Below are 23,518 nucleotides of genomic sequence, written 5' to 3' on the forward strand. Positions count from 1 at the left end.
GTCTATGAAAAGCAATTCAATTCCCATGAATAAGTTTGGCTTTTGGAAGTTGCGGGTTTTCCAACAATGAATCCACCTAACAAAAAATTCGTTCTTATAAAAAATATCCTTCAAGGTCATCAAAAGGTTTTTGGGACGGCAAGAGTTGATGGTGGAACCATTTTTTTGCTCGAGTGCTTTGAAGTTTTCCTTGATAATGTGAGGTTGATGTTGATGGAATAATGAATTTTATAGGGACTTTCTTGATGTAAAACTATACATTTTTTATTTTTTTTTGTTTAATGTGGTATTTCCATTTTTATATAATTTACTACCATTTTTAAGATAGATGTTTAAATCTTAATGTAATTTTTCCATTTTTTAAAATGTTTATTTCCGTTTCTTATATTTTTTTATTTACGTAATATCTATATTTTATATTTTAAAATAGATATTTAAATCTTAAAGCACTTTTTCCATTTTTTTAAATTGTGTATTTACTTATATTATATATTTTACATTTTAAGATAAATGTTTAACGCTTAATGAACTTTTTCCATTTTTAAAAAAAATTGTGTATTTACTTATTATATATATAATTCATATATTATATATTTACATTATTTACTTATTATTTATTTTCCTGTATATGTATTTACATTTCTTGTACTTTTTATTCACTTAATATCTCTATTTTACATTTTAAGATAGATGTTTAAATTTTAATGTACATTTTCTATTTTCTTTAAATTGTATATTTCCATTTGTTATACTTTCTATTTACGTAATATCTATATTTTAAATTTTAAGATATAATTTTAAATCTTAATGTAATTTTCTATTTTTAAATTGCGTATTTACTTATATTAATATTTACTTATTATTTACTTTTCTTTATATTGTGTATTTCTATTTATTATATTTTCTATTTACTAATAATTTTATATTTTAAGATAGATTTACATTTTAAGATAGATTTACATTTTAAGATAGATGTATAAATACTAACGTACTTTTTTCATTTTTTTAAATTGTGTATTTCTTTTTCTTATACTTTCTACTTGCGTAATATCTATATTTTACATTTTAAGATAGATGTTTAAATATTAATATATTTTTTCCATTGTTTTTAAGTTGTGTATTTCTTTTTCTTATACTTTCTATTTACTTAATATCTATATTTTACATTTTAAGATAGATGTTTAATATTTAATGTACTCTTTCCATATTTTAAAAATTGTGCATTTACTTATTATTGTATATATAATTATTATATTTATATATTTATAATATTTACTTATTATTTATTTATATTTTAAGATAGATGTTTAAATCTTAATGTTTTTTTTCCATTTTTAACGTAAAACGACAATGTTTAATAGAAGAACTTGGACAAATAGTCAAATAGTTATATTTATGTTTTTTTTTCTTTTTTTATAAAATGGTAATGTTACATTATGGAGATAAGCCGTTTTTTAGTGAAATATGGTAATCTTACATATGTTTAATGTAGTTTTTCCATTTTTTTATGTTGTATGTTTACATATTATTGTTATTTTTAAATGTAAAATGGTAATCTTACATATGTTTAACGTAGTATTTCTATTTTTTATGTTGTATGTTTACATATTATTTATTATTTTCGAAATTATATATAATGTTTTTTTTTACAAAATAGTAATGTTACATTATGGAGATAAGCCGTCTTTTTTTAGTGAAAAATGGTAATCTTACATATGTTTAATGTAGTTTTCCATTTTTTATGTTGTATGTTTAAATATTATTTTTTCAAATTAAAAATGTAAAATGGCAATCTTACATATGTTTAATGTAGTATTTCCATTTTTATGTTGTATGTTTACATATATTTATTATTTTCGAAATTATATATAATGTTTTTTTTATAAAACGGTAATGTTACATTATGGAGATAAGCCGTCTTTTTTTTAAGTGAAAAATGGTAATTTTACATATGTTTAATGTAATTTTTCCATTTTTTATGCTGTATGTTTACATATTATTTATAATTTTCGAAAATTAGTAATATTAAAATGTAAAATTATATTTTATGTCACGTGTCATCTTTCGGGAGAAATTTTTTTTGCTGATCTAGACGCTCTATGGAGCCTCAAAAGGTCCCTTTTATTAGTATATTTTAAGATATAATTTTAAATCTTAATGTAATTTTCTATTTTTAAATTGCGTATTTACTTATATTAATATTTACTTATTATTTACTTTTCTTTATATTGTGTATTTCTATTTATTATATTTTCTATTTACTAATAATTTTATATTTTAAGATAGATTTACATTTTAAGATAGATGTATAAATACTAACGTACTTTTTCCATTTTTTTAAATTGTGTATTTCTTTTTCTTATACTTTCTACTTGCGTAATATCTATATTTTACATTTTAAGATAGATGTTTAAATATTAATATATTTTTTCCATTGTTTTTAAGTTGTGTATTTCTTTTTCTTATACTTTCTATTTACTTAATATCTATATTTTACATTTTAAGATAGATGTTTAATATTTAATGTACTCTTTCCATATTTTAAAAATTGTGCATTTACTTATTATTGTATATATAATTATTATATTTATATATTTATAATATTTACTTATTATTTATTTATATTTTAAGATAGATGTTTAAATCTTAATGTTTTTTTTCCATTTTTAATGTAAAACGGCAATGTTTAATAGAAGAACTTGGACAAATAGTCAAATAGTTATATTTATGTTTTTTTTCTTTTTTATAAAATGGTAATGTTACATTATGGAGATAAGCCGTTTTTTTAGTGAAATATGGTAATCTTACATATGTTTAATGTAGTTTTTCCATTTTTTTATGTTGTATGTTTACATATTATTGTTATTTTTAAATGTAAAATGGTAATCTTACATATGTTTAACGTAGTATTTCTATTTTTTATATTGTATGTTTACATATTATTTATTATTTTCGAAATTATATATAATGTTTTTTTTTACAAAATAGTAATGTTACATTATGGAGATAAGCCGTCTTTTTTTAGTGAAAAATGGTAATCTTACATATGTTTAATGTAGTTTTCCATTTTTTATGTTGTATGTTTAAATATTATTTTTTCAAATTAAAAATGTAAAATGGCAATCTTACATATGTTTAATGTAGTATTTCCATTTTTTATGTTGTATGTTTACATATATTTATTATTTTCGAAATTATATATAATGTTTTTTTTTATAAAACGGTAATGTTACATTATGGAGATAAGCCGTCTTTTTTTTAAGTGAAAAATGGTAATTTTACATATGTTTAATGTAATTTTTCCATTTTTTATGCTGTATGTTTACATATTATTTATAATTTTCGAAAATTAGTAATATTAAAATGTAAAATTATATTTTATGTCACGTGTCATCTTTCGGGAGAAGTTTTTTTTGCTGATCTAGACGCTCTATGGAGCCTCAAAAGGTCCCTTTTATTAGTATATTTTAAGATATAATTTTAAATCTTAATGTAATTTTCTATTTTTAAATTGCGTATTTACTTATATTAATATTTACTTATTATTTACTTTTCTTTATATTGTGTATTTCTATTTATTATATTTTCTATTTACTAATAATTTTATATTTTAAGATAGATTTACATTTTAAGATAGATGTATAAATACTAACGTACTTTTTCCATTTTTTTAAATTGTGTATTTCTTTTTCTTATACTTTCTACTTGCGTAATATCTATATTTTACATTTTAAGATAGATGTTTAAATATTAATATATTTTTTCCATTGTTTTTAAGTTGTGTATTTCTTTTTCTTATACTTTCTATTTACTTAATATCTATATTTTACATTTTAAGATAGATGTTTAATATTTAATGTACTCTTTCCATATTTTAAAAATTGTGCATTTACTTATTATTGTATATATAATTATTATATTTATATATTTATAATATTTACTTATTATTTATTTATATTTTAAGATAGATGTTTAAATCTTAATGTTTTTTTTCCATTTTTAATGTAAAACGGCAATGTTTAATAGAAGAACTTGGACAAATAGTCAAATAGTTATATTTATGTTTTTTTTCTTTTTTTATAAAATGGTAATGTTACATTATGGAGATAAGCCGTTTTTTTAGTGAAATATGGTAATCTTACATATGTTTAATGTAGTTTTTCCATTTTTTTATGTTGTATGTTTACATATTATTGTTATTTTTAAATGTAAAATGGTAATCTTACATATGTTTAACGTAGTATTTCTATTTTTTATATTGTATGTTTACATATTATTTATTATTTTCGAAATTATATATAATGTTTTTTTTTACAAAATAGTAATGTTACATTATGGAGATAAGCCGTCTTTTTTTAGTGAAAAATGGTAATCTTACATATGTTTAATGTAGTTTTCCATTTTTTATGTTGTATGTTTAAATATTATTTTTTCAAATTAAAAATGTAAAATGGCAATCTTACATATGTTTAATGTAGTATTTCCATTTTTTATGTTGTATGTTTACATATATTTATTATTTTCGAAATTATATATAATGTTTTTTTTTATAAAACGGTAATGTTACATTATGGAGATAAGCCGTCTTTTTTTAAGTGAAAAATGGTAATTTTACATATGTTTAATGTAATTTTTCCATTTTTTATGCTGTATGTTTACATATTATTTATAATTTTCGAAAATTAGTAATATTAAAATGTAAAATTATATTTTATGTCACGTGTCATCTTTCGGGAGAAATTTTTTTTGCTGATCTAGACGCTCTATGGAGCCTCAAAAGGTCCCTTTTATTAGTATATTTTAAGATATAATTTTAAATCTTAATGTAATTTTCTATTTTTAAATTGCGTATTTACTTATATTAATATTTACTTATTATTTACTTTTCTTTATATTGTGTATTTCTATTTATTATATTTTCTATTTACTAATAATTTTATATTTTAAGATAGATTTACATTTTAAGATAGATGTATAAATACTAACGTACTTTTTCCATTTTTTAAATTGTGTATTTCTTTTTCTTATACTTTCTACTTGCGTAATATCTATATTTTACATTTTAAGATAGATGTTTAAATATTAATATATTTTTTCCATTGTTTTTAAGTTGTGTATTTCTTTTTCTTATACTTTCTATTTACTTAATATCTATATTTTACATTTTAAGATAGATGTTTAATATTTAATGTACTCTTTCCATATTTTAAAAATTGTGCATTTACTTATTATTGTATATATAATTATTATATTTATATATTTATAATATTTACTTATTATTTATTTATATTTTAAGATAGATGTTTAAATCTTAATGTTTTTTTTCCATTTTTAATGTAAAACGGCAATGTTTAATAGAAGAACTTGGACAAATAGTCAAATAGTTATATTTATGTTTTTTTTTTTTTTTATAAAATGGTAATGTTACATTATGGAGATAAGCCGTTTTTTTAGTGAAATATGGTAATCTTACATATGTTTAATGTAGTTTTTCCATTTTTTTATGTTGTATGTTTACATATTATTGTTATTTTTAAATGTAAAATGGTAATCTTACATATGTTTAACGTAGTATTTCTATTTTTTATATTGTATGTTTACATATTATTTATTATTTTCGAAATTATATATAATGTTTTTTTTTACAAAATAGTAATGTTACATTATGGAGATAAGCCGTCTTTTTTTAGTGAAAAATGGTAATCTTACATATGTTTAATGTAGTTTTCCATTTTTTATGTTGTATGTTTAAATATTATTTTTTCAAATTAAAAATGTAAAATGGCAATCTTACATATGTTTAATGTAGTATTTCCATTTTTTATGTTGTATGTTTACATATATTTATTATTTTCGAAATTATATATAATGTTTTTTTTTTATAAAACGGTAATGTTACATTATGGAGATAAGCCGTCTTTTTTTTAAGTGAAAAATGGTAATTTTACATATGTTTAATGTAATTTTTCCATTTTTTATGCTGTATGTTTACATATTATTTATAATTTTCGAAAATTAGTAATATTAAAATGTAAAACTATATTTTATGCCACGTGTCATCTTTCGGGAGAAGTTTTTTTTGTTGATGTGGACGCTCTATGGAACCTCAAAATGTCACTTTTATTAGTATAGATCGAACTTTTGAGAGTAATTAATTTATCTAAGAAGCTTTGTTTAACCAAAAAATAACAACGTAACAAACGGATAGTTAAAAGTAAAAGTCACCTTTTTTTTGAGCAACAAAGCGGCACAATCGGAAAGGGAGAAGGAAAAAAAAATAACACTGTCGAGAATACAATCGAAGGGAGGCGGTTAGGTTATGGAAGAGGAGAAAGCGGCGGCGTACTACGACGAGCTCACGCGCAAAGGCGAAGGAGCAGCTCGTTTCAAGCAAGGCCTCGGCTTCTCCGCCGGGAACGACGCGGTTCCGGAGAGAAGCTCAGCGATCGCATCCTCCTCTTCTTTTCTCAACCAGTTCGTCAAAGCTTCTTCCAACCCTAAACTCACCGAGGACGATTCCGATATCCGATCAATCAAAGATAAGTTGAAGAAGAAGAATAAACCTGAAGATCAGCATCACTCTAGGGTTTCCGAGAAGAGCTACAGAGAATCGAGCGATCGGCGTCGTTATCGGAGTAGAGAGAGGGATGAGAGAGATAGAAGGAGAAGCAGGAGTGCAGATAGGCGTAGGGGGTATGGGGACAGAGAGAGACGGAGGCGGAGGAGCCGGAGTAGGAGTTCGTCGCCGAGGATGGAACGAAGGAGGAGCGAAGATGATAGAAGAGGAAGGAGGAGAGAAGATGCCAAGGAGAAGATTGATTACTCGCGCTTAATCAAAGGCTACGATGATATGGTATACTCTCTCTCATTCAGCTTCCTCATTAGAATTGAGTTTGGAGTTGTGACATTTGCAGTGCCTTTTATGTTTTAAGATAAACCCATGAACTCCTATTCGCTACAACTAGTCTTCTGGAGTTCCTTTATCTGTTTGTAGATTTGGATTCTGTATTGTTCTTGTCGGTTGCTTTGCGTGTGATAGTCACTGACATTGATTTTGATTTACTAAGGGTTTGTTGTGTTGTTTTCTTGATTAGTCAGCTTCTGAAAAAGTGAAGGCCAAGATGAAGCTCCAGCTTGATGAAACTGGTAAGTTACTCGGTCCCATTAGATAGATTGCAATGATTCTGCTCTCCATGCTTCTAGCACCTCCCATCTGATCCCCCAGACAACATCTTTTAAGTGGCATCTATCTTTGGAATGTTACTGTTAAATGGTGGGATGTGTTTTGGCACGTAACGTCTTGCCCTTGATTATGCGGATAAGGTTTCTCATTACTCTAGTGTAAGACTATTGTTATTAGCCTAGATGTTTTGTAGCCTTAAAGTTGGTTTGTTTCTCATGTATTTAAATGGAGGTAGGACACTGCTTTCGGGTATTATCGACTTGTCTACGGTTCTGGTTAGGATATAAGGAGGATTGGGACAAACCCTTTCCTGGAGATAGATCGTCTATATGTTGATTTATTTACTAGTATATAAAGAGGAACTTCATGGCGACTGATAAAAGAACAAGAAAAGAAATACTCTGTCCTTAAAGTGTGATTCCTCGCATTCCTGACCTTGTGAAAACGTTTATATCAGCTCATGTTTATTTCCTCTCTTGAAGTTGAAACTAATTTTCTTGCTTGAATTGCAGCTCAGAAAGATACCAGTAAGGGTGCAGGATGGGAACGATTTGATTTTGACAAAGATGCTCCACTTGATGATGAGGAAGTAGAAGGTCAGTTATCTTGTGAATTTCTATTTTTACTCCTTGATTCGCTGTACAAATAGACATAAAAAAAATCTTCATATGATTATGCAGGTACGGATGATGACGCTGCCTTAGTGAAACGCATGGGACAGAGCTTTAGGTTTAACGCCATCGAGGTGTGATGAGTCATTATCTTTCATCGTCACTCGTTATATAATCATTTTCAACAACAATCACACCTTCAGACAAATTATATGGTTTATAATCAATTTGCAGTCGAGAAGGGAAGAGCAACTTAAAGATGCCCACGATGAAGCCATGTTTGGAGCACCCACAGGCCAAACTCTTATTGGTAACAACGAGGATGATGTTACAGAGACAACTAATGTGGAGGACATTGAAGGAGAAAACAACAGTGGCGCCGTAAGTCTTGTTAGCGAAAAGGTAAAAGCTCTCTGTTTTCATTCTTTTGCTCCTAAACCAATCGATCCTTGGAGCTCCACTTGCAGTACGTGCATAAACTTGTAAACATCTCATATTTTTGGGGTGCTTATAGGTACTTGCAAAACAGCAAGGATCTTGGCGTGACCGAGCTCGCAAGTCATGAATCCCAGTGAAAGTCAAGAAACACTTTAGTAGTTTATAGATGAGTTGGTCCTCTGTATTGTTGAATTTCTCTTATTTAATAGAAATTTTGTTGATGTGATTAAAGAGGATTTTATTTGAAACTTCGAAACTACTTCCTATCTTTTTATTTTGTGCTTTATATGATAAAAGTGGGAAAGTATAATATGAAAATGTAAATGGTCTAATTTTCTAGCATTATTTATGAGAGACATTACACTATTTTTTTTTAACGCTGATCATACGAAGATCTATGTCTAATTGCATATTTAAGTGTATCATCTGAACACAGATTTGAATTTTGGGTAAAAAATAATGCATGTCTAACTGCACCATCTGAACACATATTTGAATGTTCGGTGCAAAATAAAGTAATAGTTATTGACATTTATGATTGGCCGCACAAACTTCTCTTTATATCATTAAGAAATACTCCCTCCGGATTTGAATATATGATGTTTAAGGTTGTGCACACATATTAAGAGAAATTAAATACTTACTTATATCAAATACTTTTTTGGTTTTACTTTTAGTTAGTTTAAAGATTTATTTGAATCCCAATAAAATTCAACCACTTATATTTTTTACATTTTATTTTAAAAGCAAAATGCATTAATGAAAAGTAGAACATCATACATTTGTATACAAGAAAAAAAAACTAAAACATCATATATTCAAATCCGGAGGGAGTAGCTAAAAATGGACGCACAAATACATCTTTTTTTTTCTTTTTTTTTTGACGCACAAATACATCAATTTTTAACAAATACAAATATATGAAAACAAACATGATCAACTGATATTAGAGTAGTCATAAAATAAAATAAAAGTAAACATCATATATAGCAAGAAACTTCAAAATTTGAGTGTAAAATAAAATGATTTTCCCATTATCTGATACAATCAAATAAACAGAATTTTCAGGGATTGAGAAAATCGTACACAAGCATAATTGCCAACAATAACTCGCAAAAATGTTTTCAGTAAAAAAAAAAAGGTTAATAAAATAAGCAGAAGATAAGAGAATCTTACAACTTGCCCATTTGGCATTTGCTGCAACTTGTTGCCAGCATTATAGGAGCCCGTCAAGAAACCGTACCTCGAGACACTAAAAGGACAGATGTCAATAATTCATTGGATTCAAGCTGGACGCCACGCTGCCAATTAGAAAATAGTGTCGAATTTACAGGAAAAAAACAAATTAATACAACACTCACCCGAAAGAAACGTAAAAAAAAAAAACAACTAATAAAGTCAAATAAAAGCCCTTGTGGGGTCTCGTCTCAACTCAACATTCATTCTCAGAGAAGCCGTCTTCCTCTTGTAATCTCTCTCTCTCGATCGGACATCTTCTTATCTGCGATTCCAATGTCGAGCCGTTGGTTGAGACCCGAGGTACGCTTATCGATCTTTCATAATCTTTGTTTTTTTTATTTTAATGAATGCTAGGAGTTCATCCATTGATTCTCTCCCTCCTTTGACTGCCGTGTTTTCCATTCTTATTTCCAAGTGTAATATAGGCGTAGATCTGGATGATTAAGAGTATTTCTTCTAAGATCTGATCGGCTCAGGTTGAAAACGTGTTTTGTTGTTTCCCCTACCTATTCAGGTGTATCCGTTGTTCGCGGCCACGGGAGTTGCGGTCGGTATCTGCGCGTTTTCTTTGATCAGAAACATCACCGGCAATCCTGAAGTCAGGTTTGTCTTGTCTCTTCCTTTTCTGTCCTAGGTCCGACCAACATATTTGTCTCTCCCTCTTCTTGTGTGTATCCGCATAAAGATATCGTGCCAGAATAAAAACTCAGCCCAAGTTCTATAAAATAGGAGAAATCATTTCTTCATTCAAATGTTGGTTCGTCTTATTATATGATACATGGAGGAGTTTGCTAAAACTTTTGATTTGGGAACCAGTCCTTTAATCCGGTGTTATATATTATATTATGATAGAGAAGAGAACAAACTAGAAAAATTCAAAGCAGAGATGTTGTATTGGTGTTCTAAAGTTGTCTTCTTTCTTGTGAATTTCACAACCAGATGTACAAAGGAGAATAGGGCTGCTGGGGTATTGGATAACCATGCAGAGGGAGAGAAGTACAAGGAGAACTTCCTGAGGAAGTACGTTCGCAACAAGCACCCTGAGATCATGCCTGGCATCAACAAATTCTTCACTGATCCTAAATACTGAACGACCCCCCCCTGCACTGTTTTGCTGTTATATTGTTTCTCGATTTGAATCTCTCTTCCCTATGATATAAACCCTCATTTGTCAATTTCACATTGTGATGCATCCTCTAGCTGATGTGACTTCTTATGCTACTGGTGTCACTTTTTAAGCAGATAATAAGAAAACTACTTATGAAGTTCCTGTTTGGAAACACAATTGCAATATTTATTGACCGAATCTCCACTTTTCACAATATTGACAACTGAAACTTTTTCATGATTTTCACATTATTTGGAGACGAACGAGGACTCTTTCTCACTCCTAGCTTCTTGTATGTCATGGACACTATTTGAATGTCCAAATGCACATAGAGCAGAGAGAGGTCAAATTGTTGATAAAGAAAATAAGAATAGGCTGGGTATCGAATCTCTAAACCAAGGGTCACGGAACAACCATCTAGAATCTATTATTATCTGGAAATTAGGTTATAAATAACCAGATTCTGCTGTGACAAAAGAGATGCATAGATAACCAATGGTGTACAAAAGATTACAAAATTCTCGAAAAGCTTTTGAGTATTGGTTACAATACAACTAAAGAGGAAAATGCTCCATATCCATCGAAGGAAAACCTGTTTTCTCCATTCTGATCCCTCTCAGTAAGCTCTTTGCCTTCTCCTTCTCCTGAAAAAAACATGAATGCAATCTCGTCACACTATGACAGGATATACCATCCTTGTAAACTAAAGTGTTAACAGTTGAGAGTAAACAAACTTACAGGGCCACTGTAATCGAGAATACGGGTGCAATACACTTCTGCCTCTTCAAACTTCTTGTGAGTTTTGAAATGCGTAGCCAGGAAAACCAAGGCCTCTAACATGTTTGGTCCTTCTAACCCTTCACTATCCATTCTCTCCACATCCTTCTCGAAGTAAACCGCAGCTTCTTCGTCCCGTCCAAGCTTCTGGTGAAGCTTCGCCAGCTGGTTAAGAGCAATTCCTTCCGTGTCAGTACAGCTCACAGCTCTTTTGTAGCACTTGATGGCTTCTTCAAGCATGTAAATCTGCTCGGTTTGGTAGCATTTAGCCATGGCTATCCACAACCGAGAGTCGTTTGGAAGAAAGAATATGGATTTGCGGAAATAGTGAAGCGCGTAGAAAGGCATCCCCATCATCTCATACGCTTGTCCTAACCCATACCAAGCGCGGTAATCACACGGGTTTATATCAACAGCTCGTCGATACGCATCGATGGCGGCAGGAGTGTTCTTCATCTCAACATATTCATGGCCCATAAGAGTCCACGCAGACAAGTACTTCTTGTTCAGCTTCAAAGCTCTTCGGAAGTACATCACTGCTTTCTCATGCTGCCCTTTTAAACTGTAGTAATTGCCGATGATGCAGCAAGACTCAGGTCTGTACTTATCAGTCAAGAACACCTTGTGAGCAAGGTAACTCAGCGCAGCGCATGCTTCTTTCGCATAGAGAACGTTGGAATACAAGTCCATATCCTCCACACGATAGGGATCGTTTCTCAGAAGGTCTTCAAACATGATCTCAACCTGGTCAAACTCCCTAAGACTGTACTGAGCTTTTGCAGTTTGAGCTTGGATGTAATTGCTAAAACTGAAAATGCCTTGCAGATATTCGTACTTGGCCAATGACTCAGTGTGCATTCTGAGTTCTTGATAAGCACTGGCAAGGAAAAACTCCTTCATCCAGTGATTGCTTAGATTAAGGCTATTCAAGATTTCGATGGAAGTACAGAGAGACTGAAGCTCTGACCAGGCATTCCAGTTCCATGGATAGCTGTTCACGGACTCCACGAGGCTGGCACGGGCAAGAGTTTCATTTCCTTTTTCTTTAAGAACCACACCGTACAAGTATAGTCCAAAAGAATCAATTTCTCCGGTCCTCTTCAGGGCTGATAGTTCCCTCTCCAAAGATACCAGTTCACGGTTTATAGCATCACTCTTACCCAAGGAGCCTTCAAGTTCTATCATTTCCTCCTCTTTCCGTTTTTCTCCGGCCTTTCATGGAATAAACCATAACAAAGTGAATGCCATGTTCTACAGTACAATTGGTTTTAATGAAGATAGTAGTGAGTAAAATAAATGAAGAAACATTTGCAATTTGAAGTCTTTACACAGGAAGAACAACTTCCAGTTAAGATCTTTACTGAAGCAGTTGGATACCCTAAGACTCTTGTATTCATATGAAAGTTTATAAGCAGCCTTACAAGGTCAAGACCAAAAGAAACTTCACAGAACATTGGAGCCACCTTCTAAAAAAACCACCATTCCATCATTCTATTTTAATATCATAGAGCTAAGTAAGAAGGCATAACATACCAGATAAAGAGAATAGCAGCGCAAGAAAACTGATTTCTTGCTCATTTGATCACGAAGCACATGGGAAGCCCTTCTGTACTCTCGACAATTGAAGTAAGACTTTGCTAAACGGTAAAGATCACCATCAATCACTTCATCTTCTTCCGGGAGAGGAGTAGCTGCTTGAGAGAAGCCAACGGAAGGTTGTGGCGTTGAGATAGATTCGTTAGTGCTAAACCTCCTACGGATGCTAGAGCTTCCTCGCTGGAACCTCGTATTCGAAGGTGTGGAATTAGACGGGTCTTGCTCTATCCCAACAAGCTGCTCTCCTGCCCTTCAATTGCGAAACAAGGCTAGAAGATGTCAAAGGATATTGAAGTGACTAGAATTAACATGCGAGTATAAATAAAATAAAAAATTGAAACTTTAACTCAATTGAAACAAAATTAGAATTTGTCATCAAAAGAAGTCAAACATTCGAAAAGTGTCGAGCTCAAACACACTCCGATTTAGCGACAACAACTAATCAAATTCAGCAATTCTGCAACGTGGGGCATCGGGATCAGATCGTTTACAGCTAGCCCAGATTCCGGTAACGGAAACTGAAGAAATTCAATTTTCGATGGGAGAGAAATAAGATTAGGGTTTTAAGGAAGGAACCATTTTGCGGCGGAGTGTAAGCAGCGTTCGCTGAGCTGTCCAATAGCCGCACGGATCTCGTTGCGGCAACTCTCTTTGGAGACCATGGCAGAAGCTGCTCTGTTTAAGTATAAAAGGCGTTGGACAAAATAATATAGATGAAAATTCTGTTATTCGTCGTCGCTGAGATTTCTGAAGATCCAGCTCCAGGTCTGAAGATCTCTCTCCCTCCATCCAATTATTTTGAAATTAGCGAGAAAAACACGTGTTTCTTGGGCTTGATCGTGCATTATCAACTTTGGGCTTTAAAATAGGCCCATGCAATAAAAACAGGAAATACATTGTTTTTTTTTTAATTGATTTTTTACATGGTTAAATGTGATTTCAGTGTATATTTAATTTATTTATTTGATTCACAATTCTGTCGTATTGCATTAGCTTTTAGTTTGGTACCACTGCATCAATGGAAATGTGAAAAAAATATATACAAACATACTTCAATTATTTTAAAACCCATGTTGAAACCATATGTTATCCGTCTTATGATTTATAAAAACTAATTCAGATTACTTGTTATTCTGTTATACAAATTTATTCTTCATAATGGATTTTAGTGGATTTATATATATTTATGTGTTGAAAATGTAAACATACTTAAATAATGATACCACTAGGTGATTTTCCCGTGATCATGCACATGTATATATATTTCTAAAGTAAATATACAATAATAATTGATTGCTATTTACTTTTAATTTTAAATTAATTTATTTTATAAGTTGTATGCATCATTTATATTAATAATATTATATTACTTTAATTATACATATGATTGTATATATGTTATATATAATCGGTTTTGTTGTTTTTACCGTCGATTTAGTTATTATTTGAGTAAATTGGATTGCATCTCTGAATTCAACGTTAATATTTTTTATTCTATATATTAAAATTTTGATTAATTTCTTATTTGCATTTATGTGGTTGTTGTCCTAGATATGTAAGTATATTTTATGAAGATTATGTATAACTTAAGATATATCGTGCTTATAATAAAATAAAAAATAAACTAAAGTGTATGATTCCAAATTACATAAATTAATTTAACGATAATATTCTAAAGTATCATGTATATATATAAATTTTACAAAAGAAATAAATTGTAACAGCTGGTTAATATATATATATATATATATATATTTTTTTTTTTAATATGTTTTCAATTGTCCTATCATTTATATTTATAAAACAAATGACTATTTGTATAAAATTATATATTATTTTCGTAGTTAAATCTATGATTTTAGATACAAGTTGGATTAGTCGAGCCAATCATGTTGTGAGTATATTGAGTTACATATATTATTTCAAATTCAAAATGAAGTATAATTATTTTTATTATAATTAAGTCAAATCAGATCAATTTTATTTATCGTTTAAATGTGCATGTATTTTCATAATATTTATCAGATTGTATGATGATGTTTTTTTAAAAGAAATATTAGAAAATGAAGCGATGATCATTATGAAGTTATTTGGAAGGTCACGAACACATATCAATATTTACAATAATTAAAATATTTTATAAATTCTAAATAACTTTATGCCTTTGATTTATTAAATAGAAACAAAAAATTATTTTAAATAATCTTAAAAATGAGAATTCATATTTTCTTTGGTATTTTGATTATGGTTCTATTAAGTTTCACAAAAATAAAAACATAAAATTTAAAAGCAAATTTAATATTAAGAAAACAAATAACTTTAATAATGATAAAATATAATATATCTACCTCATTAAACTATTTTGTAACTATTTGATCAAACGATGTTTATTTTTGAAATTTAGTTTTAGTTTTTTTTTTAATATCTCTTAAAAATAAGCAGTAAACAAAATTTTGATTGTATTTGAAAATAGAATTATATAAATAAAATATAATTTATCGATATATTTTCTATAATTGAAAGATATTATAGTCAACTATATATATGGAAAAAATCAAGACATTTCAATAATACTAATTATAAACTATTTTTAGTCAATTAAACATATATCAGTTTATGTTGTTTAATTATTTTATGTGATCATCTAAGAAAATAGATAGATATATAAAAATATTTCTATTACTTTGAATTTTTTTATTGTTTAAAATTATGTTTTAAAAAAATAATATTTCTTTTTTAATATCAAGATTATCTGTGTAAATTGTTTTTAATGAAATCACTTTATATACAAATTTATATTTTTCATCTAAGAAAATATAGATATAAATAAATTATTTTATTACTTCAAAATTATATTTTATGTATTTAAAATTATATTTTATATTATTTAAAAATATATTTTAAATGCAATATTACTATTTTGTGAACTTTCCATTTTTTATGAAATCATATTGTATATACATATATTTTTTCGTTTTTAAATTTTAAAAAAGAAAATAAAAAAGTAAATAAATAATCGTATTTTAAATATTTTTTAATTCATTAAAGGTATTAGTGTAATCAATAATCGTGAAAGTTAACGTGAGAGCGACACATAGGAAACTGACTTCTCAAATAATATTACAGAGATTATCACATTTTTCAAGTTATTAATTAATTAAGCTCAAAGAAATCCAACTTTTAACCAAACAAACTTTTCATATTTGATTATGATGCTTCAATTTTTCATAAGATAATCAATTTGTAACTGATACTAGTTTATTTTAGCAGTAAATTAATTATAAAGAAATTTTGAGATATTTTTATCAAAAATATAAGCAACAACTATTATAATTAAAAGAATAATTTGAAGAAATATATATATGCACAAACAATACACAGACACATAGCATATAGCATATAAAATAACAACAAAAAAATTCTTCACTCTATACATCCTCAAGCTATAAAGATCCGATGTTGGGGTTTTTGCAAATATGACTCAAAACTTAAAGTTAAACACAAAACTAACCCATATTTTTTTTGAAACTTTGACTTGCCTCTTTCACCCCCAAAGTTCAAATTATTTACGAAAATGCCATCACTTTTTTTTTCTTCGAAAATGCATATTAACTCTATTACCCTCATTTCCTCAAGTATTCACAATATTGCTATTGCCATCAATACACCAACCACCATGAACAACCAATTTGAAGCTCTTAGTGCACCTAAAAATCGATTTACACTCTTTCATTCTCAATTCTTATGAACTAAAAACAACATCTCTTTCACTTTCTCTCCATATTCATCCAAAAAAATCTAAGATTTTGATTCTAAAATTTTTATGGTTCATGGAGCCATTGAAGCTGACGATTCTTTGGTGGGTCACTTTTGTTTGAGACTCTGGGTGCTTGGAGAAGACTTATGTGTGATAAACAAGTTATCTCACTGGTTGAAACTATGAAATCAGTTTTTTCCCAGAACTATTCGTCCAGACGACTTCAATGTAAGTCGTCTGGCTGTATACGACTTACATGGAAGTCTTCTGGTCAATGCAGAGGTTAGTTTTGCAATTAACTTTTAAATGTGTTTTTATAGACGACTTACATGGAAGTCGTCCATCTTTGTTTGTTAAAAAAAAATACGAAACAACTTCCATGTAAGTCGTCTAGAGAAAACATGTTAGTTTTGCATTTGACCGCATTGTGTCAGAAATATGACTTTTCCTGGAAGACTTAGAAAATTAAAAATTCAATATTTTGTTATACCTAGACGACTTACATGGAAGTCGTCTCAGGTTAGTTTTGCGATTAAAAAATAAAACAAAAAAATTTATTTTTTTCTAGACGACTTACACGGAAGTCGTCTGTCCGACGACTTACATTGAAGTCGTCCATGATTTTATTCCGAGATTCTGGTCAAACCTTGCTTATCTTGGATGACTTCCATGTAAGTCGTCGGATGGACGACTTCCGTGTAAGTCGTCTAGAAAAAAATATTTTTTTGTTTTATTTTTCAATGGCAAAACTAACATGAGACGACTTCGTATAGGTATAAAAAAATATTGTTTTTTTAATTTTCTAATGGAAGACTTACATGTAAGTCATCTAGGAAAAGTCAAATTTCTGTCATAATCCGGTCAAATGCAAACAAAGATGGACGACTTCCATGTAAGTCGTCTATAAAAACACAGATGGACGACTTCCATGTAAGTCGTCTAGGTTAAAAATCAATTGTAAAACTAACCTAAATGGACGACCTCCTAGAAGTCTGCCAGATGACCTCAGTGGAAGTCGTCTGTGTCAATATTTTATAAACTTTCATTTTCTCTAAAACTATAAATAATTTTTAACATTTTCTTGATAATTCATGTCTATTAATCAATATTTTAGCTACTGAATGAAATTTATAATTTAATTCGTGATATTTTTGAGGTTACCAATATTCATGTTTATTAAAGTATCTAGCTGATCCGAGAAGACTTCCGTGGAAGTCTTCTACGCTAGTTTTTGAATAACTTGTATTTTTAAGAGTATTAAGTAACTTCAAGATATGTAAATCTCATATTTTCAAAATATATTTTCTCCCTTAGTTTTACTAAATTTGACCAAGTGTTTCAACACAAACTTATAAAAAATCTGATATGCTTTGACTAGTTACTATTGCTTGTTTCCGTCTCTTAAGTATTATTGTTATAAACATTAATGATGATTATTGTTATGAGTTGGAAGAAGAGTTAAAATGATTCTTAAAATGTTGTATCAATATGAAGCTATCAACACTCTTGTTTATTAAGATGAGAAGAAAGTCATTGGAGTTTATTATTGCATATGAGAGATCCAAAGATAAGAAAAAGACTATTGAAGTCTATTATTTCATTGATTTGTAAATGTGTAAACACATTGTTAGCACATGTATTACATCTTGGAAAATATTATTACTGATTTTACAAAAAAATCACAACTAAAAGAGTAGACATGGAAATCACAAAACAGACCACAAACAAAACTATTATAGATCATTCCTCTACAAAGACAAGTTTGGACTCCACTTGATTTGGAAAGACTTCGTCAGAAGACTTCTAGGAAGTCCAGGCGACTTCCCGTCTAGCGCATTATATTTTAGACGCCTAACAGGTAAGTCATCCCAGAAGTCTTCCAGATCTGAAAAATCTGTTTATCAAATCCAGATCTGAAAAACCTGCATATCAAAAACGTTCAAATGTTTAAAAACCAGAGAAAATGAGTGGAAGATTAGGCAAATCTACCTTTATAGAATACAAATAAATACATATCTAAAATTAATAGATCTACCTTTAAATGAGTGGAAGATGAGAATCATCTAATTAAAAACGTGCAAAAAAAGATAGATTATTGAGAAAAACATGAGACAAAACTGAAAAATTCATATAAAATTTGGTGTTTTCAAATCAAAGAGATTAAAGTGGGTTTGGAGAGTTTTAGTTTGGGAAAAAAGTAAGAACTTTATACAACAGAAAGTTACCAAACGAAGAAAAATCAGATATAAAAACTTACCAAAACATTCAGATTTGTTATGAAAGGGAGACTTCGTTAGAAGACTTTCAGGAAGTCCAGACGACTTCCTGGAAGTCGTCTAGCGCATTATATTTTAGACGACTAACATGTAAGTCGTCCCAGAAGTCTTCCAGATCTGAAAAACTTGCATATCAAAAATCTAGATCTGAAAAACCTGCATATCCAAAAACGTTCAAATGACTTAAAAACAGAGAAAATGAGTGGAAGATTAGATAAATCTACCTTTATAGAACACACAAAAATACATATCTAAAATTGATAGATATACCTTTAAATGAGTGGAAGATGAGAATCATGTGATGAAAAACCTGCAAAAACAAGATAAATTAGTGAGAAAGACATGGGACAAAACTGAAAAATTCATATAAAGTTTGGTGTTTTCAAGTCAAAGAGATTATAGTGGGTTTGGAGAGTTTTAGTTTGGGAAAAAAGTAAGAACTTTATACAACAAGAAGTTACCAAATGAAGAAAAATCAGACATAAATACTTACCAAAACGCTCAGATCTGTTATGAAAGGGAGACTTCGTCAGAAGACTTCCAGGAAGTCCAGGAAGTCGTCTAGCGTATTATATTTTAGACGACTAACAGGTAAGTCGTCCCAGAATGAGTGGAAAATGAGAATACATATCTAAAATTGATAGATCTACCTTTAAATGAGTGGAAGATGAGAATCATGTGATGAAAAACCTGCAAAAACAAGATAAATTAGTGAGAAAGACATGAAACAAAAACAATAAATTGATATAAAGCTTAGTGTTTATAAGTTCTAAGAGATTAGAGAGAGGTTGAAGAGTTTTAGAATGATGAACATTACATTTTTGCTCCAGCCATTTGAGAGAGGGAGAGAGAATGTGTAAATTTTTCTTTATATAGGGAGACAAAAAACCCAATTAGGTTAAATATTTTTGATTCAGACGACTTCCTAGACGACTTACTTGTAAGTCGCCCAAAAGACTGTAATATTTTTAGCGGGAAACTAAAATATAAGACTTCACAGACGACTTACAAGTAAGTCGTCTGTTTTAAATTATTCACGAGACGACTTGCAAGTTAGTCGTCTAGACCCTAAACATAACCCCTAAACTTAATTAACTAACTAAAAACTTCATAAAATCAAATTAAACTTCAAAAGTGTTTACTATACACAAAAATAAACACTTATAGGTAAAAATTTAATTTTTCAAAAAAACATTCAAGCTTTCCAAAATCTAACCCTAAGAATACATACAATACTACAACACATGTTGTCAAACCCTAAAACCAAAGAATATCATGATTAACTACTTTCCTCATCTATGCTGAAAACTATTCATTTTTATTATATTTTAATTTACATTACTTAAAACTGTTTATAATTACATGATTTTAATTTTTTATTTGTCAAAATAGTTTTTGAAAAATTTATAAATTATTTTTAAGATCAACTACACCAGACGACTTACTTGATTCATCTAATAGAAGTCGTCTAGAAGACTTCTAGCATTTTAGACGACTCAGACGACTTACTGTAGCTATATTCGTAAAAATGACTTCTGTTTTTTTGTTTGGTCACAAGGGACTGGCTGTAATTTCACAAAATTTTTAGGTTAATTTTGCATTTGATTCAATTTTGAGTATAGGTTTGTGGTTAAAATCAAGTTGTGAGTCATATTTGGCAAATTCCCCTCTCTTTCAGCTATAAAAAAGAGGTAAAACTGTAATGGAAGAAAAAACTCACATCTCTCTCGAGGAATCACACCTGAGCAGGATCCGGCGCCGGCGACGGCGACGAAGAGAAACGAATCTCAGACTAACGAAAGGTTTAGCTTTTTCTCATGGGTTTTGTTCACTTTCCTAGACTCTCTCATTCACTCTCTGCTTTGTTGTTTGAGCTAATAAAGGTTTAGCATTTTCTCATGGCTTTTTTCACTAGAAGCACTCTCATTCACTATATGCTTTTTTTGTTTGCTTTACATGAATCTATCCGAGTGTTGCTTGTTATTTTCCGTGACTGATTGATTTCTGATGTAAATGTTTCTTTTGAACTGTACTTAGGGTTCTTGGCTCTTGTTTGATGATAGAGAAGCAACCTATCAGTGACAACAACCAACATAATGCAGAAGAAGACACTGAACCGATAGATACTTTCCTCAAGCCTGATGGAATCTCAGCTTCTGTTACGCGCCATGAAGTCTCCAGTGTCCTTAGAGCTACACCTAATCCAGCATGATTTGTTTTGGTACTAGTGCATGATGGTAATTATTATTTTTCAATATGGTAACTAAATTTACTCTGCACCATATCAATCCACGATTCACTCTATATTATTATTTTTTAAATGTTCTTACCATTTATGCACCATGTTACAAAATTTTCTGGATTCGTCCCTAGTTTTTTTCGTCTTATCCCATAGTGGAATATGAAGTAATGAATAAAAAATGTTACTCCATTTGTAGAGTAATATTTTTTTTCTTTATTACTCTATTTTCCACTCTATTTTGGAGTAAAATATGGAGTGGAATCGAAGATCATCTTAGAAGCCATAGCAGAAGCTCTGTTTAGGAAGTTAAAGGCGTTGGAGAAAAAAAAAGGGAATTAATGAAAATCTATTATTCCTCGTCGCAGAGATCTCCGAAACATCTCTCCCTCCATCCAATCATTTTTAAATTAGGGAGAAAAACACTTGTTTCTTGGGCTAGTTGATTGTGCATTATCAACTTTAAGCTTTAAAACAGGCTTATAAAACAAAAACAGGAAATAATAATTTTTAAATTGTAATTTTTTTACATGATTAAACAGTGATTTCAGTGTTTATTTATTTATTTGATATATCCACAATTCTATCGTATTGCATTATATTTTTGTTTGGTACCATTGCATTCAGTGGCGGAGGTAGAAATGATTTTCAAGAGGGTCAATAATACTACCATAAGCAAATGATCAAACAGAAATGTTTATTGACTAGGTGCATAGAGAGTGTTTAGACTTAGATCATGAGGGTCATAATACCAAATTATCTATGAATTGTGACTTATATAAGCATACAAATTAAATTTGCCAAAAGTCACATGGGTCAATTGACCCCTCTCATGTCAAGCTGGCTCTGCCACTGATTGCATTAATGGAAATGTATAAAAATAGATGTAGAAACCTAAAAAACTTAAATTTAGCTAAAGAACAACAAAGCAAACAATTCATTAGTCAGTCGTTACTCATTTAGAATGATGGTTATACTAATCAGATATAGATCGGAATTTTGTGAAAGTAGCCAAACCCATTACTCCCTTTGTACATAGATGTATGATGTTTAAGATTACTCACACATATTAAAAAACAATAACTATATTTTTTTAATTATTACTTTTTGGTTTTATCAATAATGTTTTCACTATTCATAATTTTACTTTTTTAATTTATGTTTTAGTTTTAAAGACGAACACTTAACTATATACTAAACATTAATCTTTTATACACGAGATGAAAAAGTAGAACAACGTACATTTTTTTTTGGGGGGGGGGGGGGGGGGGGGGGGGGGAGGGAAATTGCACCGTATGACGTACAAACAAAATTACATTTAACTGACTGGCCAATTATCCTTCTACACCGATATACCTCATGTCTTTTATGTAATAATGTCGTTTCACCCTTGTTTGTAACTTGCTCAACCTGTAAAACAATAATAATTTACACTAATAATTATTTCTTGCAAACTAACTCGTGATTTTTTAATATTCACTCATCTTCTGCAAATAATTTTTAATATAAGAAAGGTGAATTTGTTTCTTCTAAGATTTGTGGAATTGTTGATGAAATTTTCTCTGTTGATGGTGAAGGGTTGTGGTGAATAATATAGCTTCGAAAACTCGTGTGGCGAGCGACAAGACTTGTTCAGTGGCGATCACCTCCATCCATACAATCGGCACCATCATCACTATCATTATTTCATCTTCACCACCGTATGTTCTTCTCTTCTATGTATTGTATCAGCAACAACATTTTTCTCTTCGATGTGGTTACATATACTATCTCCACTGATGTCGTCAGATACACTTATATTTTTTTCCTTGTGAATGATCCAAAGTTGATCGGAGAAGATGAACAATTTTGTTTATTGTGTTATATTCTATTATATGCATATAGAATAGAAATGAAGAACAATATGTATTATGTTTGTTCTATTCATATTTGTAATGTGATATATTCTGTTAATTTACTATTTTATCATGTTCTTTTCCGTTTGATGATTACTAAAGAGTGTTATATTTTGTTTAGAAATATTGTTTGTAATTTTTTTAGTTTTAACTATCGTTACTTCTTTTTGAACATGTACAAATCGTACTATAATCAATATTGTATAGTTTAATATCACATAGTATAATTTAATATTATATAATATTATGTACCTTTTAAAATTTTGGTATTTGTGTTTATGATTTATATTTGGGTGAAGGTTTAGTGATTAGGGTTTAGTATTCAAAAGGTGAGAGGATATGGTTGGGATCATCATTAACTTATTCCATGTAATCATATACATTTTATAATTTCACTAA

General features: G+C 29.4%; 3 protein-coding genes across 3 annotated transcripts; 2 read left to right on the forward strand and 1 right to left on the reverse strand.

The window, feature by feature from the left end:
- The first annotated feature begins 6,235 nt into the window (after positions 1-6,235).
- Positions 6,236-8,491, forward strand: LOC125596250 (luc7-like protein 3). Its single transcript, XM_048771439.1, has 6 exons — positions 6,236-6,853; positions 7,095-7,146; positions 7,696-7,779; positions 7,864-7,928; positions 8,029-8,196; positions 8,309-8,491. Exons 1-6 carry the CDS (start codon positions 6,320-6,322, stop codon positions 8,357-8,359), a joined length of 954 nt encoding a protein of 317 aa, XP_048627396.1. The 5' UTR covers positions 6,236-6,319; the 3' UTR covers positions 8,360-8,491.
- A 1,085-nt stretch (positions 8,492-9,576) lies between these two features.
- Positions 9,577-10,736, forward strand: LOC125596251. Its single transcript, XM_048771440.1, has 3 exons — positions 9,577-9,771; positions 9,986-10,074; positions 10,411-10,736. The coding sequence occupies exons 1-3, from the start codon at positions 9,745-9,747 to the stop codon at positions 10,559-10,561; spliced, it is 267 nt and encodes an 88-aa protein (XP_048627397.1). The 5' UTR covers positions 9,577-9,744; the 3' UTR covers positions 10,562-10,736.
- A 245-nt stretch (positions 10,737-10,981) lies between these two features.
- LOC125596249 (anaphase-promoting complex subunit 8-like) lies at positions 10,982-13,749 on the reverse strand. Its single transcript, XM_048771438.1, has 4 exons — positions 13,529-13,749; positions 12,890-13,202; positions 11,318-12,568; positions 10,982-11,223 (listed from the first exon to the last, which is right to left on the reverse strand). The coding sequence occupies exons 1-4, from the start codon at positions 13,612-13,614 to the stop codon at positions 11,134-11,136; spliced, it is 1,740 nt and encodes a 579-aa protein (XP_048627395.1). The 5' UTR covers positions 13,615-13,749; the 3' UTR covers positions 10,982-11,133.
- Between the last annotated feature and the right edge of the window lie 9,769 nt (positions 13,750-23,518).

Source organism: Brassica napus, unplaced genomic scaffold, assembly GCF_020379485.1.
Source record: "Brassica napus cultivar Da-Ae unplaced genomic scaffold, Da-Ae ScsIHWf_115;HRSCAF=203, whole genome shotgun sequence".
In the NCBI taxonomy this organism is placed as follows: Eukaryota; Viridiplantae; Streptophyta; class Magnoliopsida; order Brassicales; family Brassicaceae; genus Brassica; species Brassica napus.